The 18,474-nt window shown below is 39.0% G+C and overlaps 1 protein-coding gene across 8 annotated transcripts in view; it reads left to right on the top strand.

The window, feature by feature from the left end:
• The window catches only part of grip1 (glutamate receptor interacting protein 1), a 189,143-nt gene that overhangs the window by 141,374 nt on the left and 29,295 nt on the right, over nucleotides 1-18,474 (top strand). For all 8 annotated transcript variants that reach the window (XM_007904960.2, XM_007904959.2, XM_042335258.1 and 5 more), the window contains exons 3-9: nucleotides 3,613-3,748; nucleotides 6,068-6,213; nucleotides 12,294-12,377; nucleotides 13,973-14,048; nucleotides 15,368-15,513; nucleotides 16,126-16,273; nucleotides 17,863-18,032. In XM_007904960.2, the coding sequence (XP_007903151.1) occupies nucleotides 3,613-3,748; nucleotides 6,068-6,213; nucleotides 12,294-12,377; nucleotides 13,973-14,048; nucleotides 15,368-15,513; nucleotides 16,126-16,273; nucleotides 17,863-18,032 (906 nt within the window). The remainder of the gene's footprint in view (nucleotides 1-3,612; nucleotides 3,749-6,067; nucleotides 6,214-12,293; nucleotides 12,378-13,972; nucleotides 14,049-15,367; nucleotides 15,514-16,125; nucleotides 16,274-17,862; nucleotides 18,033-18,474) is intronic.

Below are 18,474 nucleotides of genomic sequence, written 5' to 3'. Positions count from 1 at the left end.
TCATGCAAAATACCTGTCTAAATCTCCTTTTGCCATCAGTTCATTAAACCAACATTACACTCCAGGGAGTAAATAATGCAAATGATTGATGGTATCAGAACGATTACCCATACAAATGAAACTCGGGCATCAAATTGACCATTGGAAAACATGGCTAATTAATCATCTTGAGCTGGTATTCATTTTGTAGTTAAATAAACTGTGAATCCCTGAGGAATGGTATTCCTGAGAAAAATAATTTAGAGTTTCTACTGAATTGAGACAGAAGGCCAGTCAATTATGACGAAACCTGAAGCCTTTGATAATTGTCTTGTGTGTCTCTTAGTGAGGCTTCTTTAAACGATTCATTACTTTAATGCTTCTATCTGTGTACAGATAAACTTTGGGAGAAAGCGTTGCTCATTAGTATTCCTGTGTGTGGCTTACGCACAATGTAGTGCTTGCTGGCTGTTCATCTAATCCGAATGCTCTACAGCTAACAGAGGTTTGAAACAAATGTATCTATAATTGAGTCTTGATATTGATATTACGGAATCTTAATTACTAAGCTAATATTGCTATTCTGTCACAGATATACTCTGATCTAAATTTCCATTTGCTCAGCCATGAGAGATGCTGTTTCTCCCTCCCCCACCCAAAAAAGGAGGATCAATTCAATTTTACCGGTTTAAAAACCCTCTCCACTGTCTGTGCAGTCAGCCATATAGACTGTAATGTTCTTGCTGCTCCCGGGCCTGCATGATGCTGACGCTGGGTTTCTGAAGTGAACATTACAAGACCAAACAAATCTCACGGTCCCACACCATTGAGGGGAATTATGTACAGTTTGAAAGGAACAATCTAATCATGATATATGACAGCTCTTGTGACTCTTATTTGCTCCATTGTCTAGTCCTCTGTATATGTTGTTCTTCATGAAACTATTTTATATCCCAAACCATTCCCAACATAGAGATTTGTTTGTGTCTGTGCATGCGTACATATGTCTGTTACAATCTACAATATGCCAGTGAAACTGCTTCTCTGTTTAAAAGCAGTCTGTTGGTCTCGCCTCGATATTGTTAATAATCTTGCCATAATGTGTGTCAGCAATTCTGCAATTTCTGTCTTGTACAGGGTGAACAAAAAGTCATGATAACTACTCTATTATCTATTAAAAAATCACTATTGCACTATTATCTATTAAAAAAATCACTATTGCACTATAAGAACAACCGGTGAGAACCACCTCTGCGCTTTCTCCCCACTCTGTCCCTTGAAAGCTCTTGGCTAGTCCAGCGGCCATCATAAGTAACTTCAGTGGACTTTTATTTAATGTGATTAAAGTGCTGATCAAAAAATGAGTTTGGATGAAGAAGGCCTTTTGGCCCATCTGATCTCTTCCTTCCAGAATACCCAACCCATTGTCATCTCATCAAGCTGCTTTTTAAATGTGTCCAGTGTCTTGCCTCACGCACCCTTCTTGGCAACCTTTTCTAGGCATTAATTACCTTCTCGATGGGGTAAAAAAAACTCATGATATCGGTACTGAAATTGACCTTGGCAACTCTAAATGTATGTCCTCCATCTTGGTGCATCCCAAAGTACAGTTCTGGTGTATGTAGTTTATAAAGTATCGTGTTGAATTGTCTTCTCTCTCACACAGCCTCTTTCATAGAATTGAAAAACAATTTTTTACCGAGGTATGTATTTAGAAAAATTCAAAATCAAGTGTTTTATTATTGGCTCTAACTTAAGACCATGTAGAGTAGGAAATATAAATTGGGCTTTCCCCCCTCTCACCCCACATTGTTGCACAGTAGGGAGTGAAGCATCTTCTCCTCAGGTGCATAAACACAACATAAAACTCCTTCAGCACAAACACTGAGTAAAATGGCCAGATGTTGAAAGACTCCTCCACATAACTCACTCTACCCTGCATTCAATTTATTGAGGAAAAGGTTGGATAGAATAATTCCAAAGAGGATCAGTTTTTCCTGACTTTTCCATCGAGCCACACCACGCACTGCAGTATTTTTGCAAGAGATGACATTTACAGAAGGACATATTATTGGTTTTATTGACCATTTATATCGACGGAATAATGATTTGCATCGTCCAGGGCGTTTATTTAGACCTAATTAATCCTAGCACTTGCAGGGATAATTAACCTCACTAAATAGTGGTCTGGGTTTTTCCAGCTGCAGCCTGTGGACTCTTTGATCTCTACTGCATCGATGACTTACTGCTCTTGTGGAGAGGGTGGAAGCGGAAAGAATAAACAGAATGTCTGCTGTGAGATTGTGCACTGCCTTGATGCATATTCGCTCCGCTTTCATGAATACTAAACTGGCTCCGTGGAAGAATATCCAGAATTATACCAAAACACAACATGCCACTGACCAGAGAAAAGGGAGTGTTGTGAATAGCACTTGAACGAGATAGTTTGGTTATAGTAGCATGTACCTGGTTAGAGGGTATATCTACGGCTGCAACGGCTTTGGATATATCTTGTTGCTGAAGCCACTGATGTGTTATATAATGTAACTAATATCAGCCAGTGTCAACCCTCACATAACAAGCAGTTGGTTAGTATTTTATTAATAATTTTGGCACCTTGTTAACTCATGAAATTGCTGATGGGCATTTTAACTGAGACCGGCCACTTCAGCTTCTACACTAGTGAGCCACACAGCTCAGAGAGATGTGGACAGTGCACATGGAATCATTGCACCAAATCAAACGTTCACCAACCTTTCCCTGTTTCACACTGCATTGTTCTCCAGGGCTAAAAATCAGTCAAGGCAAGTGCACTGGTGTACTCTTCCCTTTCTGTTTCCACTTTCCTGAAGGTGGGTGACTCCTTATGGAGTACAATCACATGGTTGCTCTCTGGTACGTGAGCCAAATAACCATTCTTAATGTGCCAGCCCAGACGGTAAGTGTCAGTAGACTATAGGATTTGGGGGTAATTGTCATAATTAAGCCCAGTCCAGGTGATGCCCGCCATTCACTCACTCTCCAGCAGTTGTCACTGAATAGCGATCAGAAGCAGGGATCATGGCTTACTTCCCCCCACCCTACCCTCTCCCTAGCCCAGATTCCCGATGATAACTGTAGCAACCTTTGTGTCACTCTAAATGTGATAAGATAGTTTGGCACAGAACAAGACTTATACCTGGGACCCACCTGGTCTGTATGGGCTGGGCCATCCGTTTAATTTTCAAGGTTACAGAGTGAATGACTGGGGCTGCCTATGGATGATGGTAAGGTCTTTCGTGAATGCAAACTGAATAATGTACTTACTGTGATGCAGTTTGTCGAACTAAAGAGCCACATTCAGTGATATTTCTATTGTTGGTGGTTAACCACAGTGTGGCTTAGTTATTCATGTGATGATTTCAACATTTAATGACATGACACTTAGTTGATGAACAGCCTTTTAAACAAAATGCGGTCTAACCTATATAAGACAATATGCTTTATTTGAACGCATTTTTGTGTAAGCTGACTATTCTGAAATGTTGCAATAAATGTCTCCAATATAGTATTCGGAATACCTTTTTTTTTAAAAAAAGACTATTTCCTCTTGTGGTACAGTGAAGTGACCTAGCTGATGTGCTCTATTCACAGAGGAATTTAAAGGTCAAACGATAGTAGAGTTGATGAAAAAAGAAGGCAGCACCCTGGGGCTCACTGTATCAGGTGGAATAGACAAGGAAGGGAAGCCAAAAGTATCCAACCTTCGACCCGGAGGAATTGCTGCAAGGTAACCAAACCTATTGTGACGTTGTATTAACAGAAATTTCTGCTAGGTACCAAAGCTATTGTAGCATTGAATTACTAAAGAATGATAAAATATTGCAGCAGCTAAAGTGGGCTTGTGGAGACATATGGGAGAAAATAAGTCTTTGTGTAGTTTTTAATTCAAGCCCATTATGTGCTTGTGTATGTGTTAACTGTAGCTGCTCACGAGATCGCTTCAGAAACCAAACCAATTTGGCTATGGTGAAGTTGAAATAACACTTTTAAAATTAGCATCAAGAGGGAGGGGGAAAGGTAAGCAGGGTCTCCTTAGAGCTGATCTGGTATGCTTGGTAATGGAATGTTGGAATCAAGTCAATTCACTGTGGCGGTCTCAGTAGTCCGATTTCTGAACCGAATTGGTCCGTAGTACTCCAGGGCATTGCTGATGAGAGACTGGACAACTTGGCTCATCGGTAGGACTTGGAGGGGCATACCACTCATGGGGACAGGGAATCTTCCCACTAAACTCCTGTTAAGCCTACAATTATTGGCATCAGGGTCCCTCGGTTACTGAAGGAAAAATTAGCCCAGATTTCTGGTAACTATCCAAAGATCCCTACTGGAAGGTACCCATAAAACGTAAATTCCTGCAGATGCTGGAAATCTGAAACAAAAACAGAGATCCCTGGGCACACTCAGCAGGTCAGGCAGGAAAGTTTCCTTTCTCTATAGACTTTGCCTGACCTGCTGAGTGCTCCCAGCGATCTCTGTTTTTATTACACATATGTGGAGATTAGGTGAGGATAGAATTCGGCTCAGTTATGGTTTCTCCACCCCTATGTCTATACATTATAATAGCTCAGATATACAAAATGATTCTTAGGTAAAACATGTCCAACACTCATGGGACTCCACCCCAGTAGAAAGAAAAATTAGTCAAATGCCATAAGAGGAGAAAATTAGCAGAGAAAACAAATCCTCTTGAATTTCAGGAGTTTTCAGTTTTGTCAGGAGGAATTCACTGACCTTTTTGAGCCTGATTTATACTGAAGGCTTGTCTACTGCTATCAACTCTCATATACTGCATTTTGTCGACTCCAGGCAATGTATTAATGTAATCAGATATGCCCCCACTTAAACTTGCATCAGGACAGCTGTCTGTGGAGAAATATTCACACCTGAGGAGCAAGTCCAGAATAATGCAATTTGCCTGAAGCAAACAGTTGTAAGTATTCCACTTGTGTGGTTACTGAAAAGGCCAGTAATGCAGAGTGTGAGTATTTATTCCATGCTGCCTGACAGCAACATGAAAGCCATAGCTATGAAAGTGAATTATTTGCCAATTTTCTCGTTATTGCTTCATCAATTGAAGATGCTAACTTTTGCTGGGATGGTTCTATGTGCGAGCAGACAGTGAGTGTTGGTCAACTCTTTGACCGTAGAAAGCAACACAGTGGAGCCTCATCCTATTTGTATCTGACATACATACACACGCGCACACATATTCCTGTGGCAATTACTGGATAGTGATGAAGAGCAGAAATACTGATTGATATTTTTTTCACCCCCATCTCCTAGATCAGGGCTATTAAAACTAATTTTAGCACTCCCTGACTGAGGTGCTATGCAGGATATCTGACACACTCAAAAGCCAATCACTATTCTTAAGAGAATCCAAGTCAAACTACGGAGTGCTCCACATTATGTTTCGACATTTCTGTTTGTCTGGAATGGATTTCTGTTTGTCTGGAATGGAGTGTGTACTCTCTTCCCCAGAAAATTTAGGTGCATGTTGGCAAGAGCCAAGGCTCTCGGACTTCAGAATTTGCTTCAGGGATACTGTTAGAGTTTAACAACAATAGCTTGCATTTATACAATATAACACCTGTTAAGCAGAATAATATCTTGAAGTGCTTTACAGAGACGGTGTCGGTGAACAGGGGCAATGGGTGGAGAGGGAGGAACAAAGTGACCGTAGACATGGTTGAAGAGATACCACAGCTTGCTAACTTGGCACGGATTGGGAATTGAACCTGTGACTGTGGAATAGTGCTATGAGCGACATCAGGGCAGTGTCATTCCCCTCTCTGCAATCGGGTCAGCTGGAAGTAAATGAGAATGGCAGCTATACAGAAGTATCAATATATCTGCATGATTTACATGACCAATATATACTCCGTGCCCACATCATGTCGGAAAGTGCAAATAGATCTTGTGACTGATGGTTTGACTTTGAAATGCTTGGCAGAGGGAATACTGTAGGCAGCATTAGCTATTAACATTGCAAGATCCTGACATGAAGCAGAGGCACACGATGAAATGCTTTGACATTCTCTTACAGAAGTGACCAGTTAAATATCGGAGACTACATCAAATCAGTCAATGGAATCAACTTAACAAAGTTCAGGCATGATGAAATCATCAGCCTCCTAAAGAATGTTGGTGAGAGAGTGGTCCTTGAGGTGGAATATGAACTCCCGCCTGTTTGTAAGTATTATAAATTATATTGTTCAATACTTCAGCATCGGTCACTGACAATTGAATATGGTATCTTTCCAAGCAGCGATTTAGATAAATTAACAATGAAGTTGTTTTGAAATGTAGATCACATTTGCTGAATAATCTGAAGACATTTATTAATTTCTCCCCATACAGTCCAGCCTGTTAGAGTTTTCCCTGATTTGCATATTTAAAATACGGTTTGTATACAACACAATAACATGGTGAATCCACGTATATTGAAGTGCTACTTTTGGCAATCCCACTTCCCACCTCCCAGTAATGAGCGTGATGCTATCACAGTCCTATTATAATGCAATTTCGATTTTGAAAGACTTGTTATAACAGGCCTAAACTATGGTTAATAATCAGAAGAGTTTGGGTGGAGCCCTACATTCCATTATATTTTCAACCATTATCACCATTATGCATTCCTGTAGCTCAGTGGTTAGAGCACTCGACTCGCGAGCGAGAGACCTGAGTTTGATTCCCGGCAGGGCAAAACCTTAGCCAAGTTTCCTTACTCCACACGCCTGATAATAATCCCTCAAGAAACAAAAACAATGGTCGCAAATATACAATCAATTCACTTTACAGTATATTCTGTGAAGTGCTTTGATGTCCAGAAGACGTGAAAAGCACTATATCAAACGCAAATATAATTATATTATTATCATGTGGAGTCCTGTAGTTTAATAGTTAGAGCGCTCAGCTCGCAAGCGAGAAGACGTGCGTTCGATTCCCAGGCAGGGCGAAACGTTGGGCATGTTACCTTACTCCACATGCCTCTGTTTACCTAGCAGTAAATAGGAACCCGGTTGTTAATCGATTAGCGGATCGCTTTTCCGGGGGTAATAATCCCTTCAAAAAAAAATAATAATTTGGTCACTTAATCCAACACTGTTTGGGCTGTGCGCAATTAGCTGCTGCATTTCGCTCACAAAATATACAGAAAATTCATTTTATAGTATATTCTTGAGAAATTTCCAGACTCCAGATTGAGATAGTTGAAAAAGTGTAGATGTTTGACACAAAATGCAGATTTGGATCTGAGCACCTTTGATTTTTAAAAACAATTGTAAGATAATAAACCTTGCATTTGATATAGCGCTTTATCCTGTCTTCGAGACATCTCAAAGCGCTTCACAGAATATACTGTAAAGTGAATTGACTGTATATTTTGTGGGCGAAACACAGCAGTCAATTGCATGGCACTGATAGCACACATCATCCCTGCACTTTGTGTGATCCTTGGGAATGATTAGCTTGATTATGATTATCTTGCTTTTCGTTTCCTTTGGAGATTAATATGCATTCCAAAATAAGCTAAAAGTGGGAGGGATGAGGCTCTTTCAAAATGGGATTGGAGACAGAATTGCTCCATACACATAAAAACATTCCTGTTTTCATCACATCCACAATGTCCTTTTAGAAGTCGCATTAAAAGTTTACCTGCATGGCTGACTGCTGCTGAAGGCTAATAAGAACCACTTATGGTAGGTCCTTTTCTTCTATATATATATAAAAACAAAACCAGTCTGCTTCCTGTGAAATTCTAACAGTGCCCTGTGGCTTAGACACGGGTGCACTAACTGCTGATTTGAATTCCCAGAGTTTGACTGCACTGCTGGTCTGCATCTGACAGTCTAAGGGCATTTCACAGCTGGTTTGCTTGGCTATTTAGTGATTCTTTCTGCAGTCACGCACCAATAATCTCCCTTAGAATACTGATCCTAATAACCAAATTTGGTTGGAGGGGAGGAAGAGGCTCTAAATCAAAATGCTTGTACTTTCCGATTACATATTGGTCCATTTCCTGTCTTTTTATATGGAGAATGATGTTTCTGGCTTGCTTTATGTTACGGAAAGGAGGAGGAATGGAAATGTATTGCAGGGAAAAATACTATATCCACAAAAGGGCCTTTCGCTCAGAGTTTAGTTTTATAACATGTAAAGATTTCCCCGGGAATGCATTTTAGTGCCTATAGATTTTTAACAAGTCATAGAGGTTTTCCATGCAGACCCTGTTGTATCCATAAAGCTGGTAGAATGCACTCACTGTAGATAAATGATGTAATGGGTGTGATGCACAAAGCAGCTCCATGAAGATGCGTGCAGATGTCACTCAACGATTGGTGAATAATCTGTGATGCAAATGTCTTGAAGTGATGCACAGTTTTTTTTCTGTAAAGTACAATGACTGTGTATTTGTAGATAAACACAGCAGACAACGACTCACAAACAGCTATGAATTGAATAATCATTTTTTATCTGGGGGATTGTTGACCTTTCAAATAATATTATGGAAGCTTTAACATCCACCTGAATAGTCAGATGCGACCTCGGTTTAATATCTCTTCCAAAGGATGGAATCTCTGACAATATAGCACTCCCCCAGCTTTACACTGGCGTGTTAGCCTAGATTCTGAGCTTGGGCACTTGAACACACATCCTTCTGACCCAGAGGTGGCGAGAGTGCTACCGATTGAGAAAAGCAGACACACTCTAAAAAGGTAAAAGTTTTATAGTGCACCTTGGGAACAAAATGCCATCAACTTCTTGTGATGCTCTGTGAAATTGTTCATAGGGTTTATATATAGAGTGATGCAGCACAGAAATAGGCCATTTGATCCAAGTAGCTTGTGTTTATACTCGAACCCACACCCCCCCCCCAATCCCCTCGCCTATAACTCTTCATTCCCTATTCCCTCATGTTCATTTGTAACCTGGGTCTTCTCTTTCTATGTTTGACTGCATTTCTAACATAGAAAGGCATTAATTTATCACAGGGTCAGTTACTCTGTTGTCCTACACTCCCAGTACATCTTGGATGTCAATATGCTGGCATATTTGCTCAATGCAGCACCAATAAAGAACCCTTGTCACTTTGTGCAACAACCAATGATTAATTAGCCTAGCTTTCTTCCTAAGGCAATCCATTAACTTAGGTTAGGTATCCAGACTTATTACATTGGCCCACAAAGCTGCTTAACAAGTGTAAGTCACTTATGGTGATGTGGCACTATATCACTTGCATTTGATATAGCGTCTTATCACCTCAAAGTGCTTCACAGTATATATGGTAGAGTGTAGTGACTGTGTATTTTGTGGGTGAAACCCAGCAGCCAATTGCGCACAGCAGTGTCCCATAAACAAATCGTGGATTGAGCGATCAAGTTATTTTTTGGGGGAAGGGATTATTATCCCCGGGAAGTGATCCACCAGTCGACTAACAAGCGGGTTCCTATTTACTGATAGGTACAATTGCTAGGTAAATATCCAACCAATGCTAATTATATTTCTCCTAATTATATTCACAAAACGTTTTCACTGAATTAAAATTGTCTGGAAGGTGTTTACACATAAAAATATCATGATGTGGGCTTGAGGCTGAATTACACTGCACCGTTTGGGCTACCCTCATAATTACAGTTCTTCAATTTCCCTTCCGCCAAAAATCAAGTGACAGAGAAGATCTCAGTTATTCATCCTACACCTCATCGCATGGCTTGGGACTGCAGTTCTACTATGTCAGCCTGACTCAGTGTATAGCACTTTCACCTCTGGTCAAAAGGTTGTGGGTTCACTCACAGTTCAGTTGGACACTCCAGTACAGTGCTGGGACCAAGTTACATCATTGTAGGTACCATCATTCGAACAAGATGTTGAACCAGCTCCTTTCTGCCTGTCCGAATGAATGGTAAAGACCCATGGCACTATTCAAAAAAGATTAGGGGGTTTCTTCTGATGTCCTGGCCAACAATCCACCAGATAAAATTGTTTGTTCACTTTGTGCCTGTTTGTGGGACATTGCTGTTTTCAAACTGGCTGTCACATTTGCTACAGATACAGTCAGTGCACTTTACAGTAAATGGTGAAAAGTGGTTTGAGACATTTTGACAATATAAGCCACTGTATGAAATGCAAAGATTATTGTAATTATTACAGCAAAGCTGCAAAATTGCTCTTCAAACCACTTCTCAATCTGCTCACAATTTGCTACCAAATTGTGTAATGAAGCCTGATTTATGTTGCACTTTTCCCAGGATAAACATAGCATTGGATCACATTCAGGCTTTACACTCGATTAGGCTTCACATTTGTGTAATAACTCTTGCAAATATAAACAAGCCAGTGTATCCTTGAAATAAACAGCACTTCCACATGGAGATGGCTAAATCCATTCATTTCTGATGAAGAATTTTCTGCCACAGACTTTTGTTGAGCAGAGTCCACATATTTTTTTAAAAGAGAATTAGATGAACACTTTAGGTGGATGCTTGAAAAAGAGGAATGCAGTACTAAAGGATGTGAGTAGCAAGCAGAATTGGATCAGATTAGGCGGCTCATATGAAGAAAAATTAACAGTGAAGACTTGATGGCTGAATGGTTTGTTTCTGTGTTGTAACATTTCTTTGATGTATGATATATTCTTCAGTCAGTGAAGGGTAAATGCCCTTCACTAACTGAAGAATATATCATGCATCAAAGGTAATGCTGAATAATATTCTGTATCTGGACACACAGTGCACTGTTGCAATGATGTGTTTACTCTCTTCTGCTCATAAGTGTCATGCTTCTGAGCTACCTGATGACATGATGTGGACAAACACCTGAACTGCCACCACTCTTATCAATGCTGAAGAGAATTCCTGAGTATTCACAACTAAGTGCCTTTGCATGACTCTTAACTTCCAAAAAATGCTGGTTAATTTAAAGGGTTGGGAGAAATCCAGTTTGGATGCACATAGGGTTCAGTTTCTGGGTTCAGTGTACAGGTCCATGTTAAGTATTACGTTTCATGACTGACTGACAACTTGTGTGGCCAGACTAATAATTATAATAATCATTACATTTGATAGGCACATTTCCCTTTGGGGGAACATCTCAAAGCTCTTCACAGAATATAGTGTGAAGTGGAATAACTGCATTTTATAGGGCAATGTGACAGCCAATTTGCGCACAGCAATGTCCCTTAAACAGCCATTAAGTGAATTTATTTGGGGGATTGTTGGCCAGGACACCAGGAGAAACTTCCTTCTCGTTTTGCCTAGTGCCATAGGATCTTTAACATCTACCTGAACAGGTAGCTGAGGCCTCAGTTTAATGTCTCACCTGAAGGCAGCACCTCCAGCCATGCAGCAAATCCCCAGCACTGCTGTGGAGTATCAACAAAGACGATGTGAGTTCCACGTCCTGATGTGGTCTTAAATCCACAACCTTCTGATTCAGATACGAGAGTGTTACCAATTGAGCCAACCTGACACTCCAGCTGATGTTGAAGTTTGTGGCTCTTATAAATCAGGTTGCTTCTTAAAAAGTCATTCTGAATTTTGAGCCGTCAAATAAAGCATACAAAATAATCCAATCACTCATTCCCTATAAGTACTAAGTCCAAGTGATTGCAGCAAATTCATATGGTTCATGATAGTGCATTTGTTCAGCTAACCAAATTTAAGTGCTGTTGCAGGACATTGTTTATGTGCATTGAATCAGCGAGGAAGATGTCTGGTTTTAAGTATCTAAAATTAAGCCTTGATGCAGTTTAGGCACTTAAACTAAACAAATTATCTACTGCCCATATTTTTATAAAAAACTATCAATCTCTCAGTGCAATAAAGATAATTTCTACAAAATGTTGCACCTAATCTGTTTGGCAGATATGTTTATTGATTTCTGTTTATAGTGACAATATTTTAAGCTTTTTCAACATAATTTTAATTGTATGGTTCAGTCTTCATCACTTTACTCTCTTCCATGTCAGTATATTGTGGGCCGTTTTTTTTCGAAGGTTTCAGGCAATCGTAATTCTTTCCTCTGTAAGAATCTTTCATGCTGCATGTATGGCATTCTTAAATAGGCTAATGTTAGTGAATTAATGTACTATTGAACTGAGCCATAGATTCCCACTTTGAAGGAAGACATGAAAATGAGGAACCTGCAAGAGAGAGATCCCTGAAAGAATTGAATTTTATCTTCCAATAATAATCCTTGACCCATCCATTGGTTGTGAATCCTTTTTCAAATATCTCTGGCTGATGTAAGGTGCTCTTTTTCTTTGTATCTAGCTGTGCAAGGCTCGGGTGTCATTCTTAAAACTGTGGAAGTGACTCTTCACAAGGAAGGCAATACCTTTGGATTTGTGATCAGGGGTGAGTGAGCATGGTGATTTTTACGAAGCACATATATCAGCTTGGTCGAATGCATAATTTCAGATTTCCACAAATGCTTTGGCTCCGAGACATTAAGAAATTTTTATTTATCTTAGCAGAACTATATTCAGATTACTTCCCCTTTTTTTTTCCACATGTAGTTGCGTTGATTTTACATGAGGAGTAGAATGGAAAACCATCTCTATGTCTATAGATTTCTTGGCCTTGCAAGTTCTTGGACATTAAGTTGTCTTGGCTCTTCCTTATGCTTTTGTACTATTCTCACATTAAAGGGTTACAGCCCAGGAGATCATTCGGGCCACCGTATCTATGTTAGTACTTCCCCAGGGACCTATCTAACCTTATCCCATTCAACCTGTTCTTTCATTATATCGTTCCAAATATTTATCCAATTTCCTTTTAAATGGACTTGACTTCAGCAGCGTTTGTGGTAATGCATTCCATGGTCAAGCAAGCTGTGCAAGTAAAGCAAATTGTTTTAAACTACCTCTTTTTTTCCCTTTTGGTGATAGTTGCAGTGAGAGCAGCTTTTGTTTCCCTCGATATGGACAGCTCCTAGTGTTAAGCGTGACCGTGTTCTTCAATATTTTACTGTGAAAATGGCTGGTGAGCATTTTGAAGGGTTCGGATGACTACATTTTCACAATGTGGATTGGGTTGCGTGTCCCACAATCTGCAGGTTGAAGGATGCTCCCTACCAGTGGAGACTAAAACGTTTGCTGTTTGAGTCAAGATATTTCTGGTGAGAAATGCACTCACAAAGTTGCTGTAGCTATATTTGGCAGTGGAAGATCTGAAAGGTTGTCTATAATATTGGTTCTTTTCATTTCCAATATATTGTATGACTCAACAAAGATTCCTGCATGCACTGTGCAGCTTTGTTAGATATGGAGTGATAATGATCTCAACGTCAGAAATGTTGAGTTTCTATGTGCAAAACCTATGGTTCTAACTATTTGAAGCTTTGCAATACCAAGCTGTTCCATTAGATGCCCAAAATTCTGTCTTGTATTAGGCTGCAAAACACTTTTGTCTGAAAATATTCCATCACCCAATTTGTAGACAATTCTTCAATTTGGTTTTAATTTGGAAGAAAATGTAGCTTAAAGGTCTGCAGACATCTGGCTGCCGTATTAAGACTGAATTTAGGAACTTGCCCCGACTCTGTGCGATAGACAAAATGGCTTTACAAGGTTAAGTGAAATTATGGGACTTGAATGATGAACTTTCAGACTCCTTGCATTGCAGAGACAGAGAATAGAGCAGAACCTTGTTTATAATGTGGTTCATTATGACATGGATTTGTTTATAAAGCAAAAGGTGTGTCAACCCCATTCACTGCGTACATGCACATCCAGTGCACTTTCCAGACACCTGCCATTTTCAGTCATGAAGTTGCCACTGACTGTAAAGCATACAGGAAATTATGTCATGGACAACCTCATTGGCGAAGGGTATTGTAGATGCAGTACAATAAAATAAAACTTGCATAGGTCATATCAGTTGGGGCCATAACATTTAATCCTGTATAATCAATATGGATATTGGTCAATATGCTGGGTATTGTTTTTCAGGAGGATCTCATGAAGACAGGAATAGATCTCGCCCTATTGTAATCATGTATGTCAGAGCTGGAGGACCAGCAGACAGGTACAGTTTTTATTGCTGATCATAGCTGGTATTGTGTTTGCGTGAAGCCCATTAAGTAAATGAACCACTTTCAGACCTGTGTGATGCAAACAGGAAGTACCATTCAATAGCCATTTGATTGCCAGCAGCTACTAATACCTTTTCTCATTGTTCAGTGTAAAAATAGATTGACATGGGCTTGTAATTCAAAGTGAAAAATTAAAAATGACAATTCAATATTACAGAATATTGCTGTATCACTGAAAACCTATAGTTAATGTAAAGTCTCAATGATTACGAGGCAGTAATTTTCACAGAGAGGTGTAGAGTGCCTTTAAAAGTGAAGCTTAACACCTGACACCTCCTTTGCTCTCTGCCACCCCAACACATACAGTGAGATTGAAAAACATGAGTATGAGGATGATAATGATGATAATGATTATAAGAATAATTGCATTTGATAAAACGCCTTTTGTGTCAGGAGGATGTCTCAAAGTGTTTCAGGATTTACAGTGCAGAAGGAGAGGCCATTCAGGTCATTGTTTCTGTACTGGCTCTCAGAGCAAGATGTTCATTCAGACTGCTCTGCCTTATCTGAAAACTCCTATCTTTCATACTGTAAAATGTAGTGACTATATTTTGAAGGGAACATAGCAGCCAATTTGCATGCAGCAATGTCCCACAAACAGTCATTGAGTCAATGACCAATTTCATTTGGGGGGGACTATTGGCCAGGACACCAGGAGAAAGTCCTCCTCTCACTTCGAATAGGGAATAGTTTAATGATTCATTTGAAGGATGGAAACTCCAACAATGCAACACTGCATAAGAATGTCAGCCTAGATCATGCAAATTCAAACAAAGTGGATGTTGAACCCACAACATTCAAGCTCAAAGGCGCAAGTGCTACCAAATGAGTCTAAATGTGCTGCAGTTTGTAGAGTAGTTTGCTGCTTTTCCATTGCTGGCTGATGGTCAGTCCTGTGTCACCAGCACAAGCAATAGTAATATGTGACACAGCCATTGGATAGCTATTGAGCAAGAATCAAGGTTGATTGTGGAGAAGTAATCTGTCCAGGTTATATCATGAAACAGAAGGCAAAGTCAATGAGTGTCGGGGTGGTAGTTTGTGCAGTTTTGTTCCTGGTGATCTGCCAACAAAAATGGTTTAGTCGTGCAGAAGCCCGAGTCCTTTTATTAATAAAAGTTCAGCTTTCAGAATCCAGTGAGCCGTAATATTGTACCTGTGACAATGAGACAGAGGAGCTCCTTGTTGGTTGCTATTTTTTTTCTTTGACTTTAAGCAAATCTAAAGTGCTTGCTTTTATTTTATCTTATAGAGAAGGCACGGTGAAGACTGGGGACAGACTGTTGAGTCTTGATGGGATTCGGCTGCATGGATCAACCCACGCAGAGTCTATGAGCATTCTCAAGCAGTGTGGGCAGGAGGCTACATTAATAATTGAGTATGATGTCTCTGTAATGGGTACGTTGCATTTTTACAACAAATTTTTGAGATTTTCTTAAGGCTTCACCTGATCTTTTCAGAATCATTTTATATCAGTTACAAGCAATCAGGTTCTAATCAGAGTCTTCTCAATGCAACAGAATCCTTTTTAGGTTCACGGAGAGGTCGCCTATTTTGGTTCCCTGTTTTTGCAGGTCAATAAATCTGCTCCGTTCAGCATTTCAAAGTTTTATTTAGTTAACGTCCTAAGAAGAGATGTGTCACCTTTCTAAAATTAAAATTGTGATTCACAAAACTAGTTGTGTGTTAGTCACAAATTTTTCTTTTTTTGGTCCATCAGTTTGACAGACAGGTTATTAATTTTGAACTGATTTAGTCATCCTTGGAATATAATTTAATTCCATTGTTGTAGATAAATAATTCATACGTAACTGCTTTGCATATTCATTCAGTTGACTTCCATTATTTCACATTAAGTTAACCTTATCTGAAATGTCTATAACAGATTAGGATTTTAGTTGCCTTTTTTTTCTTGAAGTTTTAAGTACAGTCCCTGTAATCTATTTGCTCTGTCTTCAAGTGTATTTGGAACATCAATCTCAATGCGTCATTTGGTGTTTTCTCTCTTAGATTCAGTGGCAAATGCTTCTGGACCATTACTGGTGGAAGTGGCCAAAACTCCTGGTTCCTGTTTGGGTATTGCTTTAACTACCTCACTTTACTGTAACAAGCAAGTCATAGTCATAGACAAAATAAAGGCTGCCAGCATTGCAGATAGGTAGGTTTGCCTGCGTGAACCGTGCTGCTCTTGAATATTTAATTGATTGAAACGATCCAAGAATGACTGTATAGGTCTAGCAGCATGCAAGTTTGTAAGCAAGAGATATGCTGCTTCATGTCCAGCCATTTAAACAGAAAGTAAAATTGTTTTACAAAATAGTACCTTCAGTAGGATTTGTTCATTTGCAGTAATTTGATCAATAAATTGCAATGGTTCCTACAAGGAAAAAAAATCATAACTGAGCCTCGATTCTATTAATATTATTCTCAAGTCTTATATATACATATTCAGTAACCCTATAAACTGCTAGAAGGAGGAAGGAAATGTTCCATATTAATGGAACCACAATGGAACGGTGCATTTTTCATGAGTAGGTTTGTCTCTGCATTGGGAGTGCTGACCGAGCTGTCAGGGGCAGCTGTATAGAATTGCCTGGGGGCAAGCAGCTATCATCCAACCACCAGGCTGGGCCTCACAAGCTTGCACTTCCCAGCCATACTGACAGAGAGCTGAGTTCTCTGGTTTTCCTCTGTTATGCTCTCAGGAATGCTGTTCATTTAATATCGCTGATTAGGCATTTCACATCAGCAGTTGCAGGCAATTTAAATTATCTTTTTGAAACATTTGATTTTCTTAGTTTCTTAGTTTTCTTAGCTTTACATATTTCACTTCTGTCTGTTTTAATCCTTATTAATGTACCAGAGTGTTTTTTCGTCCTTTTGGGAGAGTGAGATTGATATGCATTTACAACTGATAACCAAACATTATATTGAAGGATAATAGTATGTAATTGAAAATGCACAAAAAATATTTGTAACATATTTGCTTCTGCTGACAAATATTTGTTCTTTTCTCTGAGTGATGCATTTTTACTCTTCATGAATGAGGTTTTTGTTCTCCAAGGTAATAGGCAATACATACAAACACTCTAAAGAAAGCTGTTTTATAATTAGTCATAAGCTAGGCTAATGGACATTTAGCAAGTTAAATGTTGCTGAGAGCCATATGAATAATCATATCCACTGTCATTTATTCATCTGTAGTTAGTGTTGTGCTGTAGAAATGCTTGTAACTTATGTGGAGAACATTATTCTAATAAGTGTGCTGCTTGAGTGGTAATTCTAGCACGATTGAGGATGCTCAAAGTAAAAACATCTCTGTCCATATATGTAGCTTTATGTACATTAAGAAAGCCTGTGCTGATTTTTTTAATATATTGTGCTATTTACAAGCGACAAAATAGCTTAAGAGTTCAGAAGTTTAAGATTTCATTCACTCATATGATAAAAATTAAAATTCTATTCTATTATTTTATAGATCACAGAACCTTTATTTTATTAATTTAAAGGGGATAAATATATTTTTAAAAAACTATGACATGATGTCATACAGTTTGGACCTGAAGCTTATTAAAAGAAATTGAAGGGTTTTATTTGAAGATGTAAAATGCTTTTATGACTGCAGTGTACACATGGCATGCTTGGAAATGTGTGATTTGTGTGTGCATTGTTTAAATTATATTTAATTTAATATACATTGCTCCCTTGAGACATTTCAAGAAACTTTTCATCTTTGCCTGTGTACAGATGTGGAGCTTTACATGTTGGAGATCACATACTCTCAATTGATGGCACCAGCATGGAGTATTGCACATTAGCTGAAGCAACTCAGCTCCTAGCCAGTACCTGTGAACATGTGAAATTGGAACTGCTTCCTTATCACCAAACACGACTTGCTCTCAAGGGACCAGAACATGGTAAGATTCCTCAATTTTATCTATCCCGACTTTGCCCGAGAAACGGTAAATGTGACAACTGAAAGACCTGGAATAACTTCTGATGAGTACATTCTCTTCTATATGTTGAGACCATTATCAGGTAATTGTGTTGTCTATTTACTCTAAACTAAGACATGGCAGAAGTAACTACAACTGAGAGACTGTGTCTCACCTTCCTTCCTCACTGGGAGCCACAGAGGTTCAATGTATTGTCTATATGTTGACATGAAACACGTTAGTTCCACCATCATTATTATTCTATACCACTGAGTCACTGCATAAACTTTTTCCATTTTTAATTGTATTTGTAAATTTCTGATATGAAAGGTTCATAAAGACCTTAAGATAGTTTTGTTATTATTATCTCATTCCCAGTAATAATAATAATAATAATAATAATCCTTGCATTTGATATAGCGCT

Source organism: Callorhinchus milii, unplaced genomic scaffold (genome assembly GCF_018977255.1).
Source record: "Callorhinchus milii isolate IMCB2004 unplaced genomic scaffold, IMCB_Cmil_1.0 Scaffold5, whole genome shotgun sequence".
NCBI lineage: Eukaryota > Metazoa > Chordata > Chondrichthyes > Chimaeriformes > Callorhinchidae > Callorhinchus > Callorhinchus milii.
The sequence above is the reverse complement of the archived record's forward strand: the minus strand, read 5'-3'. Positions and strand labels throughout refer to the sequence as shown.